Source organism: Cyprinus carpio, chromosome B25 (genome assembly GCF_018340385.1).
Source record: "Cyprinus carpio isolate SPL01 chromosome B25, ASM1834038v1, whole genome shotgun sequence".
NCBI classification, from domain to species: Eukaryota; Metazoa; Chordata; class Actinopteri; order Cypriniformes; family Cyprinidae; genus Cyprinus; species Cyprinus carpio.
Window position 1 is genome coordinate 7,412,142 of NC_056621.1, and position 22,947 is coordinate 7,435,088.

The 22,947-nt window shown below is 37.8% G+C and overlaps 2 protein-coding genes across 3 annotated transcripts; one reads left to right on the forward strand and one right to left on the reverse strand.

The window, feature by feature from the left end:
- The first annotated feature begins 278 nt into the window (after positions 1-278).
- fanci (FA complementation group I) lies at positions 279-11,234 on the forward strand. Its single transcript, XM_042752610.1, is given in 39 exon segments — positions 279-431; positions 1,022-1,137; positions 1,273-1,345; positions 1,444-1,574; positions 1,810-1,963; positions 2,677-2,734; positions 2,897-2,938; positions 3,010-3,133; positions 3,224-3,309; positions 3,400-3,532; positions 3,605-3,685; positions 3,877-4,013; positions 4,093-4,273; positions 4,385-4,472; positions 4,559-4,689; positions 4,775-4,845; positions 4,897-5,050; positions 5,144-5,266; positions 5,365-5,433; positions 5,505-5,606; positions 5,685-5,867; positions 6,413-6,534; positions 6,619-6,780; positions 7,196-7,239; positions 7,242-7,374; positions 7,480-7,646; positions 7,738-7,817; positions 7,894-8,010; positions 8,099-8,150; positions 8,317-8,444; positions 8,978-9,043; positions 9,124-9,220; positions 9,381-9,565; positions 9,699-9,755; positions 10,358-10,417; positions 10,512-10,589; positions 10,704-10,799; positions 10,890-11,003; positions 11,093-11,234. Coding segments are annotated over 38 exon segments (4,044 nt in total). The 5' UTR covers positions 279-431; positions 1,022-1,035; the 3' UTR covers positions 11,156-11,234.
- On the reverse strand, positions 10,586-22,903 carry polg (polymerase (DNA directed), gamma). 2 transcript variants are annotated; one of them, XM_042752582.1, is made up of 23 exons: positions 22,568-22,903; positions 21,510-22,086; positions 21,229-21,424; positions 20,050-20,217; positions 19,825-19,971; positions 19,373-19,452; positions 19,103-19,285; positions 18,807-18,955; positions 17,874-17,997; positions 17,567-17,791; positions 17,362-17,479; positions 17,185-17,259; positions 16,595-16,711; positions 16,355-16,515; positions 16,201-16,254; positions 15,996-16,113; positions 14,533-14,668; positions 14,103-14,349; positions 13,201-13,323; positions 12,936-13,104; positions 12,575-12,783; positions 12,333-12,493; positions 10,586-11,386 (listed from the first exon to the last, which is right to left on the reverse strand). In XM_042752582.1, exons 2-23 carry the CDS (start codon positions 22,073-22,075, stop codon positions 11,304-11,306), a joined length of 3,609 nt encoding a protein of 1,202 aa, XP_042608516.1. In that variant the 5' UTR covers positions 22,076-22,086; positions 22,568-22,903; the 3' UTR covers positions 10,586-11,303. The 2 variants fall into 2 exon arrangements, with proteins under 2 accessions (XP_042608516.1, XP_042608517.1); XM_042752583.1 differs by lacking the exons at positions 10,586-11,386; positions 12,333-12,493 and having other exon boundaries at positions 12,614-12,783; positions 12,936-13,112; positions 22,568-22,902.
- Between the last annotated feature and the right edge of the window lie 44 nt (positions 22,904-22,947).

Genomic DNA, 22,947 nt, shown 5'->3' on the forward strand with positions numbered 1-22,947 from the left:
ACATGATTTTAACAAAATAGAGTCTGTAATCATAAACGATTGTGATTGGTGCTTCTTAGCAAGCGCTGAGAAAAGTTACAGATACCACATACTAATGCAACCTAGGAACAGACATGGCTGGGAATTTTAACCTAATGATTAATCTTAATAATGAAATAATAGAATAAACGGAGTAATAAACAAACTGTGAATAGATAAAAATAAATAAAAGAAAAAAGACTGGTCCGCTAACCCCGCCCACACTGGCCAATCAAACGTACAGACGCGACATGACGCAATAGGAAGCGTTTCATGGACACACTGGCGGGAGTTTCGGTTGTTATTTAACAAGCTAACGGGTTACCGACTACAAAAGGCTAGAGATTTCAAGCAACAGTTCTCCTAAAAAAGGAACATTTATAAACAGATCCTACATAAAATTCAGTAAACAGGCAAGTGTTTGGTATTGTAAAGGCAGATTACACATTTAACGCTTTCATATTTCAGTATGTCGTGTCTTATGCTAATCTGACAGTTGTTGCTACAGTTGTTCTGGTTTGTTTGTTTCAGTATGAATAAATATAAAGGAGATCTTAATATCTGAGCAAATTAGTCTGTTACATGTGTTAGTATTTCACATTTATTAATTACGTAAAAACATATGCATATCTAATAAGTGCATGTGTTGTGACTCTGTTCTATAAGTCTGTTTTCGTATTATAAATGGTTATTTAATAATATTTGTATATTGGTTATAACATCCCTGAGCTGTCAAATATAGTAAGCAGAGAATAATTATGAATGAAATTTCATATTGTTCTATATCTAAAGGCTAATATTTTACAGTGGAACCCAAAAATAGAAATTTGTGAATAACGTTTGGAGAAATACAGTGGTATTTACAGTTAAAAGCAGAAATACAGTGTCCATTACCGTCAAGCTCCAAAGAGAGCAAAAAGCACTATAAAACAGAAATGACAGATTCTCATTTTAGGACGTCGCGAGCTCCTTTGATATTATGTCTTGCTATGTATATTCACAGGTCAGTGTACATAGATGTCTAATATGAAGGTTTCGGTGGATAAAATCCTATCATTATCAGAGAGTGATGGTGTAGATGAGCTACAAAAGCATCTCACTTTGCTGTCTGATGATCAGGTTTGTGTTTAATATGTGTACTGATATTTAATGAGGCTGCAGTTGATGCAAATAGTCTGAAATGTCACGTACAAGGCAGTATTTTTAAATTATATGCAGATCACTTTTAAATGTGCTTTTTGTGTCTTTCTAAAGCTCACAACCATGCTCACTAATAGTGCTCTGAAAGGGAAGGACACAGGCATCCTGATCAAAGCCATATTTAAAGGTAACGTTTTAATTCTATTTCATTTGCGTGCGTTTACTAATTCTGTGCTGCTGCTTCATCAAACAGAGCTGAATATCAAACTGTTTTTGTGATGTTAGGTTCACCGGTAAGTGTTTCGCATGGTGCTAACCGCAGACTGCTTGTGTACAAGCACTGTATTCCACTGTGTGAATCTGGAGACCTGCAGACGGAAGTGGCATCAGATATCATTGGGCTTCTGATGTTAGAGGTGAGTTACTTACCATACCGTACACAAATTAATAGCAATGCACTGGTTATCATCTTGGCTGAACCAGTAGGTTCGAATCCCACATGGAGGACTGAACCTGTAATTAAAGTGTTTTCTAAATGTTTATTATTTATAGTTAATGAATCTTTGGTTCAAGTCCAAAAACCTGATTTGGAGGAGTTGAACTTGGTATTAATACTGTAGCTTTGTAATATGCTTTTCTTCTGTGCCATAGACACACAGTCTACCTGGTCACGCATTAGCCACGTTAGCGTCTCTATATGTGGATGCCATCAAAGTAGGTGAGATGAATAGTGGGAGATCGCTGGAACTTTTCCCTACAATTCTAACAGCTCTTGCTGCTACAGAAGCATTGGCTTATGGGAAAGGTAAGTTGCTATTTGTTAAGCCCAAACTGTTCTGTTAAAAAGGAAATCACTCTGTAGAGTAAAACAGCAAAAACTTTATCTTTTCAAAAAGTAATGTTAACGGAGTAAATCTGGGTTAAAGGTGCTGTATATAGGATTGACACCGAGTGGTTGAACTCGGTATTGCAGTCCAAATTCAAAATATTGGAGGGTTTTTTTTTTTCATGCGGCCACTCCTCCTCAGACTCACATGCAGGTTGCCAGATTGAGGACACAAACAGAAACGAGCGCACTTGACGATGAATGGAATGAAATAAGCTTTTTTTTTTTTGGCAACTGGCAACCCGAGGTGCCGAAATACAATTGGTTAAACTGGCAGTGGGCGGGTTTCACAAACCAAAACAGAGACTGACATTCCGGCCTGGAATGCACATTTTCAAAGTAGAATAACTGACTGTAGCATTGTTTTTCCAGATAAACAAGTATGTTAACTTAGCATGTTTCTTAAATATCTGCAAACAAATTATGGGATTTTACTTACAGCACCTTTAAGACTTCTGGAGTAGAGATAAGAAACCTGTAACTTTTTTAAAGCCTTATTGACTTGAATTTTCCAAATCAGCCTATCGGAATGATTTCTGATTGAAGACTGGTTTGTTTGCTTGGTTTCTTATTGATTTTTATTGAATTGTATTATATAGTAGCATACATACAAGTATACTTTTTTACTTCAGGTGAGCTAAGTGGAGATGAATATAAGAAACAGCTGATCAACAGTCTTTGCTCTAGCAGGTAAAATCTTATTTTTAAGTGCTTTAATATAGTTTTTTTTTAATTAGTATCCATAAAGAAAAAAATCAAGAAATGTGACATTGCTTTTCAAGTAATACCAGTTCAGAACACAAAAGGCAGTCAGTCTTCTGCCTTGAACTAACATATCTCCAATTCATGCAGATGGGATCCACAGTGTGTAATACACCTTACAACCATGTTCAGGTATGACATATTTACTGGCTAGTTACCCACTTTTGTCTTGAACATGAAGAAAACTGTATATTTTGTGTTAGGGATGTTCCGTTATCTGCTGAGGAGCTTCAGTTTTTGATTGAGAAGATTCTGCGGATGTTCCTCAAGTTGGATCTTCAGGAGATTCCACCTCTGGTCTATCAGCTGCTGCTGCTGTCTGCCAAGGTCAGTTTATAGCTTGTGTGTTTTAGAAGTACTTTAGAAGTGCACAGTGTGTTTATATGGTCAGATTCTTGTTTTTTTTTTAATCAACAGGGCTGTAAGAAGTTGGTTCTAGAGGGAATCATCAGTTACTTCAAGAAGCAAGACCAACTTCAGAAAGAGGAGCAGAGGAAAGGAGAGTGAGTAGGACACTTGCTCGATTCGTTTTTCATTTGACTTGGTATGTAAAATAAAGACACCTAGATAATTTTTATATATGTATCTGTAAGGAGTGAAGATGTGGAGGTGCAGACCATACCACAGGATCAGCTGCGTCACGTAGAAGGAACCGTCATCCTCCACATCGTCTTTGCCATTCGTCTTGACCATGAGCTCGGCAGGGAATTTTTTAAAAACCTTAAGGTGAGTGTCTGTCTGTTTCACATACCTTTTTCTTTGAGTATCTGTGTGCTAGCTGTTGGTCTTCTTTTGTAGATGGCCCACAGTGATCCGTTGTGTCCCTTCAGTATTGCTCTGCTGCTCTCTGTGGCTCGCATACAACGGTACGAAGAGCAGGTATGTCTCCGTTTCATTATTCCTCTTAAAACCTAGTAAGCTGTCTATCAGGATGGCATTTTTACGTATCATGTGTGCATTTAAACATTGAGTGTTTCAAATTCTTTCAAATGTGCCTGTGATGGCCTAAAAACAGTGGTTTTACTGTCTCAAACCTTTGTGCCACTCTTAAAATTACCCATAATGCTCAGGTATTTGAGTTCCTGAAGGGCGCCGTCACTAAGAACTTCAAGGATGATCAGATTCAGCACAGCTCTAAGTTTCTGCAGGAACTGCTGCCTCAGTGTAACAGCATCTCCGACATGATTTTAGACACTGTCAAAAACAGGTCTGGTTAAACTGCAGTGATTTTGGGTTCTTTTATTTATTGTGTAGATTTGTTTAATGTATTATATATTTATTTGCAGCGTGTTTGGCTGGGATCATGTCACTCAAGGTCTGGTACAACTGGGCTTTATACTTTTGGATTCTTTTGGGCCTAAAGCCGGAGCATTTGGGAAGGTCACAGAAGGAACGTCAAGCACGGCTAAAACGCCAAACCAGCTAGCGTGTCGACTTGGTGGACAAGTTCTCCTTGAGAGCTTCAAGGTATAGTATAGTGGTCAACCAATGTTCTTCCAGTTGTATTACTTAAAGCATGCTCCAGATATTTCAAATATGTGACAAGAAGCCAATTCTTTGTGTTTTCTTTTTGTACAGATGCATGAACCAATCAGAGGGGAGATTCTAGAACAAGTCTTGAACCGGCTGGTGACTAAAACGGCCTCACCTGTCACCCATTTCATTGGTTAGAAGTCATCTTCTTGCTGATATTTATTCAAGCTTATTCGTAGAGGTTTCATTCATTTCTTCTGAACTACATCACTTCCACAGACCTTCTTTCCAGCATTGTGATGTCTGCTCCCATGATCCTCTTGGAATCTTCTTCTAAGGTCACAGAAACATTTGATCAGCTCTCCTACTTGCCTCTCAGCACTGTTCAAGGTCTCCTCAAAGCTGTGCAGGTAACATCTCAACCCACATGATATTAAGTATGAGCTGCTGTCACATGATTAAGTATGTGATATGTTTAACGTTTCCTCTGCTCAGCCTCTGCTCAAAGTGAGCATGTCTATGAAGGATGCCCTCATCCTGGTCCTCCGGAAGGCAATGTTCTCCAGGTATAGCAAGAAACGGTCCACGCATCCAAATGTATTTTCCTCTGCATCAAGTTACGACTAAGTTACAATAAATCTTATCCTTTCTCTGAAGAATTTAGATGGCAGGAAGTCAGCAGTGGCAGGCTTCCTGTTGCTACTGAAGAACTTTCGTATTCTGGGGAGTTTAGCTTCCAGCCAGGCCAGTCAGGCCATTACATCCAGCCAGGTGAACAATACACATCTGCAGACATATGTGCAATGCAGTTTTCATTGCATACTCTTGTGTTATTGTGATTATGACTGATTCTGTCTCCTCCAGGTCCAGGCGGACGTCCACTCGCGCTATAACACTGCCGCTAATGAAGCCTTCTGTCTGGAGATCCTGAGCAGTCTACGCCGCTGCCTTAACCAGCAGGCTGATGTGCGGCTCATGCTTTATGAGGTCTGACCCTCTCACTTCCCCTACAGGAGTGAAACAATACAGCAGTTTCAGTGATCCCTCTGCACTGTACTGAGAATGTGATGCATTTGATTTTAAAGGGTTTCCATGATGTCCTTCGTCGCAACTCTCAGCTGGCGAGTTCCATCATGCAGACCCTCCTGTCACAAGTGAGTGTATATCATCCTAAATTGAGCTCTCATGCCTTCCTGCTCTGATCCATTCATTATCTGTTTATCAGTTGAAGCGATACTTTGAACCAGAGCGAGATCTGCTTCCGCCTCTGAAGCTGGAGTCGTGTATCAGCGCACATGGAGATCAGGTCTTCATCCAGGAGCCTCTGGTACTGATGCGATGCCTCAATCACACTGATATGATGCACCTGATCACAAGAATTTTCAGCTAATGTAGGTTTCTCCAGGCCCACTTGCTGTGCTGCACGGTTCACTGCCTGCTGTGGAACCAGAACATACAGTCAGGTGGCAATGTGAGCGATGATGAAGATGGCGAAGATGAAGAGGGTGGAGTTCAAAGTGAACTGCACGCTATATTGGAAAGCATAACGAAGCGCATGATTAAAAGCGAACTGGAGGATTTTGAGTTGGTACGTTGTAATTCCCACCTTTGCTGGTTTTTCTTTGAATAAAAAAATATTGGGGCCAGATTTACTAACAGCTTGCGTTAAAAAAGGTACTGTCAGTATTTACTAAAGACGCGCAGTGAAGAATTAGCCCTGAAAAGTTGTGGACACAATTATTTGAATATGCTTTTGCAGGAGTTTCCCTTTCAGACGCAAAATTTATGGGAGGAGAGTATTAAAATGAATCACGCAAGGTGATTTGCTAATGTTTGCACTTGTCAAATTACTGGTATTTGCGATATTATTTAACGCCCGGAAAAAGCATGTCTTAAAGCAGGCGGTAATTTGTGCTGATCATTCTGAAAATGATCTGGCTGCGTCTGTGTTCTTTAATGTGCGCAAGTCACATGCAGACTTTTCCCTTCCCATCAGCACTTTTATGGAATTACGCTCTAACGCTAATTTGCCGTTTAGTAAATTTTCCCCTTGGAACAGTATTGTACATTTAGTCAAAGTGGGGAAACTTTGACTAACAATACTAAATTGTTGTCTCATTTAATGTGTCTTAGGATAAGTGTGCCGAGTTTTCAACAAGTTCCAGTGTTGGAGTGAAGAACAGTATCTATGCTGTGCTGGTGATGGGACTGAATGAGGTTCTCATGGAGTACAACTTCATCACTGCCAATTACAAGTGTGTGTTTGTGAAAGTGTTTCTGATTACTTTTACATCTTTTATGATGTGTTTAACGTATTCTGTGTTGCACACGCTGAGCAGTAAGAACCATTTTGAGGACGTTCTGGAGCTGTTCAAGCGCTATCATAAGGTGTCTGAGATCCTAAAGGAACGGGCAGGAAAAGGCCGCCCCATGTCCAGCAAAACCTCTCGCAGCCTGCTGTCTCTAGGCTTCATCTCCACACTGCTCACTGCTCTTTTCAGGTACAGTTTGAGTGTGTAACTACATGAGCATATATACATGAACATATAGACTACCGTTTAAAACTCAGGGGTTGTTGTTTTTTTCAATGTTTTTTGAAAGAAGTCTTATGCTAGCCATGGCTGAATTTATTTGATCAAAAAGTACAGTGAAAACTTTAATTGTGAATTTTTTGAAAGAAGTCTTATGCTAGCCATGGCTGAATTTATTTGATCAAAAAGTAAGAATTTGAAATATCTGTTTTCTCTTGTAGATTAATTGTGATTAATTTAAAGAGATTTATAATGTTACAATTTCAGCTTCAAATAAATGGTGTTCATTGAACTTTCTATTCATCAAAGAATCCTGAGAAATGCATCATGGTTTCCACAAATATCACTATGAGAAATTATGTATTTATTTGTTTGTTTTTTTTAGAGACAGCACTCAGAGCCGTGAGGAGAGCCTGTCTGTGTTGCGTTCAAGGGAGACTTCCTGCGCTACTCTGTGAGTGTGGCTCTGCAGAAGATCCAGCAGCTGGAGGAGACGGGACACACAGACGGGCCGGAGGGACAGAGCCCTGATAAAACCTTCCGCCACCTCTGTGACATCACCAGGTCAAGGCTTATGTTACTGAGCAGTGTATTTCATTACACACAGGGGTTCAGTGCCTAAACGAAGCTGCAATTTTTAACCTCATGCATGCCTTTCTCTGCATGCAGCGTGCTAATGTGGCGCTACACTAATGTGCCGTCAACTGTGGAGGATGCTGGGAAGAAGGAGAAAGGTCAGAGTGTGTCCTTACTATGTCTGGAGGGTCTACTGCGAGTCTTCACCACTGTGCTACTGCGATACCCGACACGCATGAGCAACTTCCTGTCATCTCTCGGTGGGCCTCGTAATACTGCGGTCTCTTCTACATAATACTTATGTATGTTTATAGCGCTTTAATTTAACAGAAACAAAAAACGGTCTTAAAGATGTTTCAGGGGAAGGAGAGGCAGAGGGTGAAGGGTCTGATCTGACAGAGCAAACAGCTTTCTACATCCGCCAATTTCAGGTACCAGCTTCATTTTCAGTCAGTTCGTCTGTCTAAAACACACGAGCAAATATTGTACATTTTCTTTTCTGTACAGCGAGCGCTGATGAACCAGCTCAGTGGGGGAGAGGAGGAGTTCAACAGTAAAGAAGCTCAGTTATTGGTCAGCATCCTCAGCGTACTCTCACGGCATCTCAATCCTTCCTCTCAGCAGGTAGATCTTCAAAACACCCATGCTTTTTCAGTGTCAGCTGTCAGGAATCTCAATGTGGCTTTTGTTTTTTTTTTTGTTTTTTGTGCAGTTCGTGCAAATGATCACATGGACTGTGAAGATTTGTAAGGAAACCAACTTTGGTAAGTGATTCATGTACAGATACAAAGAAGAAACATTTATTTAGGGCTGCTGAGATGCTTTCAAACAGCAATAGTGCAGTCTTCAGTAAATATATTCACAATGCTGCATTATTTTATATCCCAACCCTACTTAACTGGTTTCTTATAAAGATATTCTCTCTTTCAGAGGACATCTCACTCACTAAGGGCTTGCTGTCACTGCTGTTCAACCTGCATGTCCTGTATAAAAGCCCAGTGTCTCTGCTCTGGGAGATGTGCCAGGACATACACAGCCAGCTGGGAGACATCGATCAGGTACTGTGGCCTCTGATCTTCTCAAAGCAGCAAAATGAGCCTATTTTAAAAATTTAAAGTACTGGAGGACTTTACATTTGTGACCATGGACCACAAAACCAGTCATAAGGGCCAATTTTTCCAAATTGAGATTTATACATATGAATAAATAAGCTTTCCATTGATGTATGGTTTGCACAATATTTGGCTGAGATACAACTATTTGAAAATCTGGAATCTGAGGGTGCAAAAAATCTAAATATTGAGAAAATCGCCTTTAAAGTTGTCCAAATGAAGTCCTTAGCAATGCATATTACTAATCAAATCAAGTTTTGATATATTTACTTTAGGAAATTTAAAAAATATATTCATGGAATATGATCTGTACTTAATTTCCTAAGGATTTTTGCGATAAAAGAAAAATCGATAATTTTGACCCATACTAAGTATTGTTGGCTATTGCTGCAAATATACACGTGCTGCTTATGACTGGTTTTGTGGTTCGGGGTCACACTTGATCTTACGTCACTAGAATAATCTCTGTTTCTGAGCAGGACGTCGAGGTGGAGAAACAGTCTCATTTTGCCATCATCAGCATGAAAACAGCTGCATCCACCACGGTAAGAACCGACAGTCTTCAGAAACAAGTTTTTAAATCTTCATACCTGTTATTAGAGCACATCCGCCTCTTTCTTTCCAGCTTCTAGTCTTGTCTCAAGTTGGAAAGGTGTTGGATGAAGTCGACTGGTTGATCGCCAAGAAGAAGGGCCAGATAAGCTCAGACCGAACAATTTCAGGTAACACACCAAAGACCTCCAACACACCTGCCTGGAAGTTTCTGATTAGCTGGGTCAGGTGTGTTTAATTAAGACTGTGGCCTTTCAGGACCAGGATTGGACATCCCAGATCTAGGATAAAGAGCATTATAGCCATTTCCTTTGTGTGTTTTTGCATCAGGAAACACCCAGCAGCCACTGGGCCAGCAGGACCCGATTGAGAAGGCTGTCACGATTCAGTTAGGCACGCTGCTAACAGCTCTGCACGAGCTGGTTCAGACCGCCCTGCCCACGGGACCCTGCACAGACACACTAATGAGAGAGCTCAGTCGAACCTACAGCATCCTGACTACGCTTACCAAATATGTGAGTCTCCTTCTGATTTATCGCCAATTCAGTCATTTCAGTTTGCTCTGTAATGGTTTAGGGGATCTTTACACAAAAACAGAGCTGCACATAAAATTAAAGTCATTAAGAACACTTCTTTTTTATTTTGCAGTATATTCAGCTGTGTGCGACCCAACCTGGCCAGCTACCTGCACGTTTGGAGAAATTGGTAAGATTTTTCTGAATAATTAAATGTTAAACTTTAACAGGTGTGATGATGCGTCTTTAAAGTCTGATTTTGAAAATCAGAAACTACTGAAATTAATTTCTGCTGGGATTAAAATGTTTCCTCAGCACTAAATCAGCATATCAGAATGATTTCTGAAGAATCATGTGACAATGAAAACTGAGTAATGATGGTGACAATTCACTTTTTTCAGTATTGTATTTAAATAGAAAACTGCTCTTTTAAATTGTAATTATTTCACAATATTACAGTTTTAACTGTAGTTTTGATCAAATAAATGCATAAAATAAATGGCGGACTTAAGAGGCTTTTTTTCAAAAATATTACAGACCCCAAACTTTTAAAAGGTAGTGTAGTTGCAACATTTATCTCAATAAAGTGTTGCAATGATGTACAATTTAATATACAACTCAACATTTATGCCTTTTGTTGTTTCCTAACTAAAGAACCAAATAGCCATTATTGCCAAATAGGGTTATATTTAACGGAAAACCATAAAAACCTAGTTAAAAATATTCAAGGTGTGGTTTTTGTAGATCCACATTTAACCGAAATACCACTAAATTAACTTCTCTTGTGTCCAGGTGAAGCTGTCAGGGTCTCATCTCACTCCTCAGTGTTACAGTTTCATCACCTATGTTCAGGTGTGTACCTGAAAATGAATTTTTTGTTTTTGATGTTTTTCAACCTTCACCACACTGTCTTTGACACATTATCAAACCATGTTCATTTGTACAGAGTGGAGAGCTGACGGCAGGAGGCTCGGAAAAGTTGAAGAAGAAGAAAAAAGAAGACGAGGCGGTAGCAGCTGCTTCAGTAGGAACCATTTTGAATAATTTTTTTTTTAATGAAAATATTTGGTAACAATTTAGGCTTTGGTGTGCAAAGTCTTGAAAATGTTTTGTGCATCTGATGTGATTTCTTTTCTAGGCTAAAGTCCTTCGTGAGACTAAAGCCATCCCAAATCTCATTTTCAACATTGAGCAGTATGAGAAGTTTCTCATTCTTCTCTCCAAGAAATCCAAGGTATTTCTCAGAGGATCCAAGTCTCATATACAACAAGTGTTACCAAAACCTGTGAAAAATGAAGGCAACTCTCTGAATGTTTTCAAACAGGTCAATCTGATGCAGTACATGAAACAGAGCACTTCCAGAGACTTCAGAATCAATGCGGCCACATTGGAAGCTGCACTGCAGGAACAGGAACAGCAGCAGGATCAAAGCCAACATGTGTGTCTCTGTTTAAACATGTTCATACTCAGACAGTGCTGTGAGTTTGGGCTCTTCATCTTCAATGGTGTCTTTATTTCTTTCTTTAGACTGAAGATTCTCAAGTTCCAGAGGAAACTCAAGCACCAAAGAAAAAGAGGAGGAAGCAGTGAAAAAAGAGCTTTTAGTCCTCCTTTTGCACTTTTTAGTATCCTGTTCATTCAATTCTCTCATTTCAACATTGAGTTCACACTAGGGGTGGCCATTTATGTGCTGAGAGAGACTGCATCACCTGTGTTCATTCTTGTCATGCCACAAATATTATATCCTTCTAGCTTGCTGTTTTCCTTTGGCCAACGATGCTTTGGTGATCTCTATAATCTGATAAATGTCCAACGCCTCACCTGTTGACATATAAAAACAGGATCAAGTTGCTTTCCAATATATAAAGAATCCATTTCTAACTCTGGTTTAATTAATACATTGTAGTCGTTCATTTTATTTGAATTTATAAAGTGTTAATGAGTTCATGTTCACAAAATGCTGCTAAAATCTTAATAAACAAATGTCCACATATGATCTGGTGAATTTATTTTTCATTATTTGCTCACAATCTTAACAGGTCATCCAAGATGTAGTTGTTTCTTTCAGATTTGGAGAAATTTAGCATTACATCACTTGCTCCCCAATGGATCCTCTGCAGTGAATGGGTGCCGTCAGAATGAGAGTCCAAACAGCTGATAAAAACATCACAATAATCCACAAGTAATCAATGCTTGTGAAGCGAAAAGCTGCATGTTTGTAAGAAACAAATCCATGAAGGTGTTTTAACTTTAAACTGTCTGTCACTTCTGGCCAAAAGAGTAGTCCATAATTCATGATAACACTTTCTCCAGTGAAAAAGTCCATCCTGTGTTGTCCCCTCACATCAAAATTCATCAATGAACTGTTTTGGACTATTTTCAAATTTCTCTACTGATTCAGATGACAATGTTTTCACTGGAGAAAGCAACATATGGAAAGTGGACTCATATTTTAGCCAGAAGAAATGGTATGATGTAAAAGAAAAAAAAAACTTAGTTAATGATGGATTTGTTTCTTAAATACATACAGCTTTCCAGTTTCACAAGACATTAATTGATGGAATGGAGTCGTGTGGATTACTGTGTTTTTATCATGGACTCTCATTCTGATGGCACCCATTCACTGCAGAGGATCCTGATTGGCCAAATCTGATTAGGAAACAAAATCATCTGCATCTTAGACAGCCAGAGGGTGAGTACATTTTCAGCTAATTTTCCTTTTCAGGTAAACTATTCCTTTAATGTGACAATTGAAGCTTAGTCTGACCTTGTCTTAACCCGTATCTCCGCTCCACTCCTGTGGGGTTGGATGGAGTCACGCAGTCCATAGTCACCTCTTTCCGTAAGCACTTATCGATGTCCACCGCACTGAAGAAAGCCACTGACTGGGGCAAGTCCATCATTCCCAGTTTATAGGCGAACATGCACCTGAGTACGGACAAAAAATATTCAAGCATGGACTTCACAGGGTAATGCCAAAAATAACCGGAATCAAAGTTAGGCCTTCACCTGGTGAGCAGGTTGGTGATCTGCAGGGCCAGTGCAGCTCTGTGACGATCTTCACTCGTTACCAGATAACGCACCTCATCGTGAATACTGATGCAGAAGCGCCCGTCAATGTTGTGTTCCTCAAACAGCCACCGCATGGCCACCAGCATTAGATGAAGATAGTCCACCGCTGAACTCTGAACCACCCAGTTTATTCTGCTGGTAATGAACTAAAGCATAATAAAAGTCTCATTAAGACGGTTCAGCTCAATTAGCCTTCCTGTAGCTCAAAGTGTACAGCAAGTCATTTCACGCAGTTACAAACATCAGTTGCAGAGGTATAAATGCTACAAGAAGATTGTTATTTCAAGTGTTGTCTCACCTCGTCATGAACAGCAGAAGGTTCCAGAGCTCTGGAAATCCTGCAGCCAAGTACTGGAGTGGCTGGTTCCTCAGAGTGGGCGATACTTTCCAGCTTATTGAACATCTCTGATTCTGTACCGCCTGCCCACACACGCTTCCCTGTGAGATTCCACTTCCTCTTGCTCCTTCTGGAGGACTTCAAGCATTTAACACAAGTTTGACATGCAGATTTGTTCAACACAGACTAGTATAAAACAGCTTGTGTTACACAGTAGTCAGCAGACCTTTGAGATGCCAGTTTGGAGATTTTACGCAAATCCTGGAGTGAGATGCTGCCATCCTCAGCTCTTTCCACCTCCACATTCAACTCCTTTACCAACCATTCCCCTTCCTCAGACAGCTGATATCTGCACATAATCAATTATTTAAAGCAAAACAATAAATAACAACTTCTTTATATTATAAAATATAACAAATAAAATCATAATTTAATAATATATCATTTAATATGAATATTTTAATAACTTTTTATATTATATTAATTTAATCAATTTAAATATTTAATACATCTTCACTTTTTTGAATACATTTTCATGCAACTTGTTTTTAATAACTTTTTATATTATGAATCATTTATTACAACAACACACAATTTAGTGTTATTTATATTTTCAATACTTTTTATAATTTAATGTAATAAAACTTAATATACTCAATATATTTTTATCAGTGCTGTCAAACGATTAATCGTGATTAATCGCATACAAAATAAGTTTTTGTTTACATAATATATCTGTTTGTACTGTGTATACTTATGTATATATTAATACACACACATGCATGTATATATTTAAGAAAAATATGTTTATATATTAAATATTTATATATAATATAAATTATATAAATATATACATGTAAATATTTTCAAAATATATAGCGTATATGTGTGTATTTATATATACATAATAAATATACAGAACACACATTTGTTTATGTAAAAAAAAAATGTTTATTTTGGATGCGATTAATCATTTGACAGCACTAATTTTTATACAATAATTTTATTAGAATTAATACAATTTAATATCTCATAATATAATATATACACATTTTAACCATTTTAAAAATTGTTAAATTATTGAGTTGTGATTTATTTATTTATTTATGTTTAGTTTTTTTTACCTACCTACGCAGTCCTTTGGTAAGTGCGTACATCTGGCGAGCTTTACTAGCTGCTTTCTGTTGGCTTAGTCTGTGATTGAACTGCATTAGCAGTCGCTCAGCAAACGGCTGGCCAGCCCCATAAATCCGGCCATAGTTGAAGACCTTGGCGTGTTCACGGCTAATGCCCACAGCATCTGCGGTACGGCTATGCAGATCCGTGCCCTGACTTTTCTTTCCCTGGAGCGTCATCCATCCAAACGCTGTGCATCCTGTAAATCAGAAATTAAGAATGACCAAAGGGTGTAGTTTGCTCTTCATAAGAAACATGATTTGGCGTCCTCATTTGTAAGTCACTTTGGATAAAAGTGTCTGCTAAATGTGAATGCAAGTCAATCTTCTTTTAGGAATTTGCATCTTGGAATCTAATGGCTGGGAAAGTGCATCTGGAATACCATGCATTCCTGCAAACTGTGCTTCGCCCAGTATGGCAGCGATCCACAGCTCTTGAGAGTCCACATCTGCTCCCACCAGGTGATACCCAGGAGGCACCTGCACCATGGCCTTCAGCTCACTGCCTACACGATCTTTCTGCAAAAACACACAAAACCCTCAGATATTAAATGCTACTTTCATGCCACAATTATGGCAGCCCAATTCTGTCACACAAGATAAAAAAATACATGCTTTGGTAAATCATCTTTCACGTTAAAAAGTTATAATTGACCCTTCGCAGGGAGTTTGATTGACAGGGGATCTGACCGATCATTACGCTGAATCTGCTATTTTTGTCCGACAAACAAATCAGTTAAGAGAGTAGATTAACATTGGTGGACTTGAAAAATGGTGTGTAATGATGTCTTTCCACGGTTGAAACAAGATACCCTCTGATGTTCATTCATGTTTATTTTGTGCTATAACTACTAGTAAAGCGGAAGAGATGATCAGTTCACATGCCGCTTGAACTGAGGTGCTGCAGCAATCTGTCACGACACATTAAAGAGCCACAAAATTATATTTATTTAAATAAAATTTGAAAGCTAAGACTTTGTTTCATAGCTAAAGTAACCTGCTCTAAAGTCTTGCCTGTTGGTGTATTGTAAGTGTCCTCTTTGCTCCAAGCATTTTTGCATTTTTCACTGCATGAGAACATGATGTGGTGTAAGAGCAGCATGGCTTCTTGCATGGTAACCGTAACTAAGGGGGGCGGGTCTTTGTGTAGGGTCAATTATTACAAAATTTTGACACAAGTCATGGCATAAAAAAATAAATTATGAGATGCTCCATCTTAACTGACATAAGTCATGATAAATTATAAATTATGAGATACTATGTCACAAATATGACACAAAGTAGAAATTGGGATACTTCTACGTGATAATTTTGACAAAAAGCCGAAATTAAGACACTACAGCATAATTGTGGCATAAAATATTTTGTGATAATGGTTGAAAGTTTGACATAAGTCATGACATAAAAATGAGAAATTATGAGCTACTATGTCATAATTATGTCAAAAAAAGTAGAAATTATGAGATGCTACATCATAATTATGATAAAAAGTTGAAATTATGAGATAAAGTCAAGTCATATGACTCAACTGTCATAATTTTGATATTTTGTCTCATAATTATACCATAGTACCTCATCATTTCTAGATGACTTACCATATCACAACTTTTTTCTTATGTGGCGGATATGTGCTTCCATAGGCATGAATGATTTAGAGCTAAATCGGTAATAACGATAAACTATACAACTATATACAAACAATATATTAAAAATATCTAATAAATAATATATAACAAAATATACCAGATTTATACACACACACACACACAATGGCAATAATGAATTGACTCCATTAATTATGAACTGCCATTCACAGTGTTTTACGGAAGGCACTGCACTCTCGTACCCGAGCATTACTTGCAGTCAGCCATGTTGGTTCTACAGCTCTGCGAGTGACGGTTCCAGCTGTGATGACCTGTGGTAAGATGGCACCATATTGTCCTTCCTCATCAAAGTCATCATGTCTAATGAAGGAGCAAAGAGAAGGTCAGACGACTTCTGATGTTTTCACTCAAGTGAAAAAGACACAATAGAGGACTCCATTAACAAACCGTCTGACAGTGCGCGGCAGTTCTGCCTTACGGAGCCATACCACCTTCTGGGAGCTGCAAAGACAGACAAAATAAGAGATTTTGGATCAAATATCAGCTGTAAGCACCATCTACCCATTCAAAAGACTAGCATATCTAAAAGAGACTCTCAAACCTGATGCGTTTTTGAGCATTTCTCCAGAATGACATCATCTTGTTGATCTCGAGCGCTCGTGTGGCGTTGGTGCCTCGTCGTCCTGCTTGAAGTGTACCATCCTCCATTTTAGACAGGAAGTCTTTAGAGAAGGGGCTACCCACATTGTTCTCATTTCCATCCTGTGATTTGAAACCATTTGAGTCAAATATGACTCTAACTTGACTTATGCATTGTACAATGAGGACAAAAATCTAATACCTTATGAGGCAGTTTGAAGAACCAGCATCCAGGGATGTTGACATCATTGTATGGTCCATTTCCATTGTGATAGGGACACTCGCCGTTTCCATTTTCAGCTAATGAATTTAGTTTTTTCTAATGAGTAAATATAGCTATTAGTACTAAAATATGTGTTTGCAAAGCATTAAATGATAACATTTCATTTTTTAAAAGTAATCAAAATTAAATACTATTTAAATACTACTTATATTTTTAAATAACTCTTTCTATTTTTAAAAATGTAAATTAATTAAATCAATTTACTACTATTTAATATATCCATTTAATAACAGTACTTTTTTTACACTATTTAATTGTGATTTAACAGTTAATATAGCACATAATATTAATTTAAAAATAGAACATTTTTATAATAATAAATAAATAAATAAACAAACATTAAACAACAGTAATATATATATATATATTATATATATATATATATATATATATATATATAAATGTATACATATATATATATATATATATATACATATATATATACACATGTATATATATATATATATATATTAACAACATTTAAAAATGACACAAAATCACAACCTAACCTTGATCCCCTTGGATGGGCCTGCTGTACTCAGTGCTTCATCATCAAACACTTCCAGTCGACTCATTTCTTCAACCTACACACATGCACAAAAACATGCAGACATGGATGAAAATGACCACTTTGAAGGAAAATACCAGCCCTAAAAACTCTATTTAGTAATATGCAAAGCTCTAACCGTCTGCCACACGGCACTGTCCGTCAGCATGAAGTCATCAGAAGGTGGGCTGTCCAGATACTGGGGCTGTTCCTTTCCCTTGCGCTCACAATACTCCTTATAGATGCTCTCAATTGCCCTGGAAGCCAAGTTTTAGGAAAGATGCTGTCAAGCCACTGTATTTTTTTTTCCTAAAGAACACAATATTATCTTTGCTTTATTTTACCTGTATGGACATACAGGTCCTTCACTGTCCTCTGAGGTGTCCAGGTTATTTCTGCGGCCTGGTACCAGGTAACCCCAGCCATGTTTGTCGGTGTAGTGCAGGGGAAAGCCGTCCCATGTGAGGCCCATCAGCTTGGGCGTGACCCTCATCTGCAGACTGATGAGACTGGCTCCAGGAGACCAGTCCTCGGCCTCAGACATCTTCACACACAGCTTACGATACCAGCTGAGCAAAAACAACGTACAAAATGTGCGCTCATGCAGTGTGCTGTTATTATTCAGATGGGATAATAGGGGGCGGCACTTACCTGGGGTGGGCCGGTAAGTGCTGTCTCCGTTTTGGCAGGTAGCTGACTGTCTCTTTTATTCTCTGTAAAAGCTCTCCGCTGGGGTGTAGACCGGCCTGCTCTTCTTCTGAAGGAGGACCTGGGTCTGAAATAGTGTTATTAATCTTATTATCCTTTAAAATAACTAAAAGAGAGTGCAATTTTCTTTAAATATTTTACATAATATTTTAATAATAATATTTAATATTTTAACAATATTGTAAAAAAAAAAAAAAAAAAACATTTTATTACAGTATTTATTGTTAAAATTACCTGTTATTTCCAAGTTTTTAAAAACCTTTAGGGATCCTGAAGATTCAATGTTTTTAGGTCTTACGGTTTTAGGTTTTTCATATATATATATATATATATATATATATATATATATATATATATATATATATATATATATATATATATATATATATATAGTACAGTTCACAGTAAAGACAAAGTTATAAAAGTGATAAAATGTATTTATTTATATTAAATATATTGAAACATATTTGATAAAATATATTTAACTTTTCATCAACACTTCTAATCATATACATTATTTTAAATTAATAATTTTTTAATATTGATAAGATAATAAAAATGTTTCTTTAGCACTAAATCAATATATTCTAATGATTTCTGAAGGATCGTGCAACACTAAAGACTAAAGTAATGCCTGCTGATAATTCAGTTTTGCCATCACAGGAATAATTTACATTTTGAATTATATTAGAACAGAAACATATTTGAAACTGTAATAATATTACTGTTTTGCTCTATTTTTTATTAAATAAATGCAGCCTTGGTGAGACTTTTTAAAACATATTAACTGTCTAAAACTGTTTCCAACAAGATACTGTAACTCAACCATGAACCACACCAAATGAATAAAAATAAATAAATAAATAAAACCCATACCCTCGTTCCAGTCTTCTGGTACATTTTCTTTTGCTGCTGCTGTTGCCTCGGCCTCTTGTTTGGCTTTCTTCTTGCTTACAGGTATTTTCTTTTGCTTGAAGTCCTGAACGTCCCAATCCAAGTCCCACAGCCAGGGATCATCTTTGTACCTGCGCAGCAGACCATACCAACTGTAAGCAGAACCAATTTTACGCCAGGCCAGTAACTGTATGCTCCTTAAAAATGGGTACATTTCCTTCAGGGACTCTTTCAAAAAATTTGGTTTTTATGAAAGAAACAAGCTAGTGCATGTTTACCGCTCATCCTCCAATAACTGGCAGGCATCGTCAGCCAGAATCATCAATGATTTCTTCATCTCTCTCTGCAGCTCTTCATAAGTGTTCTGGGCATCTTCCACGTACCGCTTCCAGTTCTGATTGACCGGAAGATAGCATACGCCCATTTCTAGCATACCTGCAAGTGTCACTGGGTGAGGACACCTAGATAAATGCAGACGACGGGTCACTTAACAATAATATGCCATAATATAGAGCTGGTGGTGGGTTTATGTAAATGAAGTGGCATACCGCTCCATAAAGAGAGGCAACTGTTGAATGAAGACCTCATGTGTGGCCAAAACATCAAGAGCACAATACTGCATCAGCTCCTATCAGAGAAAACAAAATAAAACATCTTAAGAAAACTCTAAAATACACTTCCTTCATTTATACTTGCATTCATTTATAAAAAGGTGCAGCATAGACATTTAAAGGAACAACTGAATTAAAAAGGAAAATCTGCTATTCAAGATGTAGATGTTTCTTCATCAGAACAGATTTGGAGAAATGTAGCACTGCATCACTTGCTCACCAATGGATCCTCTGCAGTGAATGGGTGCCGTCAGAATGAGAGTCAAACAGTTACCATCTTGTGATGTAATGCTACATTTCTCCAAAACGAACTCATCTACATCTTGGATGGCTTGAGGGTGAGTACCTTTTCAGGAAAATTGCGTGAACTGTTTCTTTTACATGTTTACCTGAAAATTTGTCCTAATGTCCGCCATGCTGCCCTTCACGAACAGATCCCTAGCTTCTTTCCTCAACGGTTCTCCTCCCACGTAGAGAGCATGAACATCAGCAAGGTTATTAATACTGCTAATATCAACCCATTCCCACGAGCCAATCTGCAAGAGAAAATACATACAATTTGTTACCGGTTGGTCATATTGTGAACTATTAAGGCTGAGCAGGTCTGTACGAACCTTCGGGCCCTCAGATCTTCGGCCAAGCCGCTTCATGTGCTCCTTCACTTCCTGTAGCCCTTTTCTCTTGCCGTACTTGCTGGCCATCCAGAGTGAGCGCTGGAATCCCGTCAGACCGGAGATTGCCATGTGGAGACTCATTGTGTCCAGGAAACGCATTTTGGAGCCCTGCACAGACCAGCCCAAAAACACACGCATGATACATAGGGTTTCATCTTGTTTTTTGGCCAATATTAGAGATTTCTATTTAACTGTAATTGTTTATTATCAGTTAATACTGGATATTTATTTGTGTGTGTTCATTTAAAGTTAATCTTTAAACATACTAATATTTTAATAACACTATTAAAAGTCATCTTCAGCAAATCCCTTAATTTATTTAATATTATTTATTACTATTTTAAATTAGCGTTTATTTTTATATTTTCAGTTCTGATTTAATTTTAGTTTCATTCTTAGTAGTTTTGTTATGTGCTTTTATCACTAGTTTTTATTTTTTAAATACTTCTATTTTATAAATTAAAGGAGTTATTTCAGAACTTTAACTTATTTTATTTCAGTTCATTTTCAAGACAACATTTCTAAGTTGAAGATTTTCTTCCAATATTTAGGTTTTCTTTTATTTCAGCTTTATTTTAAGTAACACAAAAATTATTTTAATAGTTTCAAGTTTCAAGTATTTCAGACTCATTTGAATTTAGTCACTTGTCAAGGTGTCAGGGTTTCCAAAACCTTTTTGTCAGTCATTTTAACAGAAAATATTTTCTGTAAAGTATCTCCTGAGATATTAAGGCAATATTTCAATAACTTAATAACCCATGTTTACAGTTTTCTAAAGCTGGTTAACGGACATATAACATGCAGGTAACCAAATAAAATATTTCAAGTGTTTTATTTAGACAGTTTTTATTTGAAATGTATTCATCTGATTAAATTAATTATTAGCTTTTCAATTAATGAACCCCTTTTAGTTCCTTCATAAACCCCAGTGTGGGAAAACCTGCCGTAAAATATAATGTTCTAATGCATTTTTTAATTAATGAACCCCTTTTTGTTAATTCATGAAGTAAAGTGTTATATTCTGTTTCATGATCAAATATTTTAATACTGTTGCTCCCTCAGAATCAACAAAAAAAGCAAGTACAGAAATATTTGAAGTCAGTCTAAAATGAATCTCACTTTTAATAAGTACTGTTCTTTAATGTGCGCCCGATCAAAGCTCACGTTGTGTCCAACCACAAGCCTCTTCTGCCAGACACCGCCCAGTGGTTGGGTGTAGTTCTCTGGGGTCTCCAGGGGGATGAGATCGGACAGCGTCAGATCACTAGACCAGGTGTACCTGTCCTCTATGAGCCTCTTACTGCACCATGAGTACCTGCAACACCAAATAAAAAAGTTTGTCTAGAATCACTGGTAGAATCCCTGGCGAATATATACCGGTTACGGTCAGTAAACCTCACCAGGCATTTGGGGAAACCGCCACGGCCAGCGTAGGACAGTGTCCTTCCTCCATACACACTTCCACATCAAACACGATAGCTTTCTCCTCTGGGAAATTCACACTTTGGCGCTCATCGCCCGGCCCGTACCGAGTCCAGCCCACTTCCCAAGCCCACTCCTTGGGCATCCTGGGAAGTCTTGCTCTCTGAAGCTGACTGGCCGCATCTAGGTAAGGAAGGCTCTGCTTTTGGGCAAGTAAACTAAAGTGTTCGTCGATGTCACTGCCGTACATTTGAGGTAACTTGAGTTCTACGTCAGGCAACAGGGCGGTTTCTTTCCCCCAGAGTTGATGCTGCTGTAAGTGTCTTATACTGCGTTCAACATCCTCGTCTGTGTACTCCTGCGTCTGACCCCGGAATATCTGCACCTGTAGGTTTCTGGAGAGCATCTGGATGTTGAGGGGGTTCAGGCGGGTTTGATCTGAGCCCTGCTGGGATTTGGGTTTCACGGAGGTGGAGCACCATCTCACCCAAACTCTAGTTCGTATGAAGGTCTGCCACCGGTGACATGACATCAGACGGAGCATCGTATTAGAGCCTTGGATGAAACATAATCACACACTTAGAAGAACACGGTAAAGGAAAAATAAACATAAAAGCTAGAAATGCATCTCTATGCATCTATCCATGTCAAGACTGGCAATGTACTTCCTTCCTTCAAGATCACATTTCAATGTATTAAAATGTAATTGAAATATTTATAATATAAATATACAATATTTTGACAATTTATTATATATATATATATATAATATATATATAATATATATATATATAAAACATTATTAAATCAAATATTTACCATATAAAATATAATGTTTCATTTATGTGTTTCCAGAGCTAAAAGTACATAGGGCTATAATGAGAAGTTCGCTTTTATTTAGTGAAGACATACATATGAGAACAACATTTTGATCAAGCATATTTCTTATATTATTTAGTTTGAATAAATAATAAATAATTCATCAGCTCTTATCTGTCACACAGTATTATGAACTGGCAAAAATAATGAAAAATACCTGATTAACCACCGCTGTGTAAATATGACGCTGCCTTGCGGTCCATGCTAGTGCACTTGCAAATCGATTTCGTTATAATACAGGCAACATTTTATTCTTAATTACAACAACTGACCAAAAACAGACACATTGGGATACACTACACACGCCTACTAAAGCGCAATCCGAGGAAATCCTGTTTCTATGAAGCGCGACTTGACTCACAGCGACACCTAGTGTTTCGGTACCGCGTGATAACGCCGTCGTCTATGTGACATTTTCATCAATCTTTTGCACCTGAATAATTTAAGATAGTTACTGAATTGAAAATATTTGTTAAATCGTTCAAATAAAGTAATACAAATCCGCGAATACCTCCGCTCGTCCTCGCTATGTTCAGC

Excerpts from the sequence above, each read along its gene's own strand:
- polg (XM_042752582.1), bottom strand. The coding sequence starts at position 22,075 with ATGCTCCGTCTGATGTCATGTCACCGGTGGCAGACCTTCATACGAACT. Across the intron at positions 20,218-21,228 it reads AAGAACAGTACTTATTAAAA|GGCTCCAAAATGCGTTTCCT; the intron begins GTGAGATTCATT and ends TGGTCTGTGCAG. Across the intron at positions 12,494-12,574 it reads ATCACCAACCTGCTCACCAG|GTGCATGTTCGCCTATAAAC; the intron begins GTGAAGGCCTAA and ends GTCCGTACTCAG.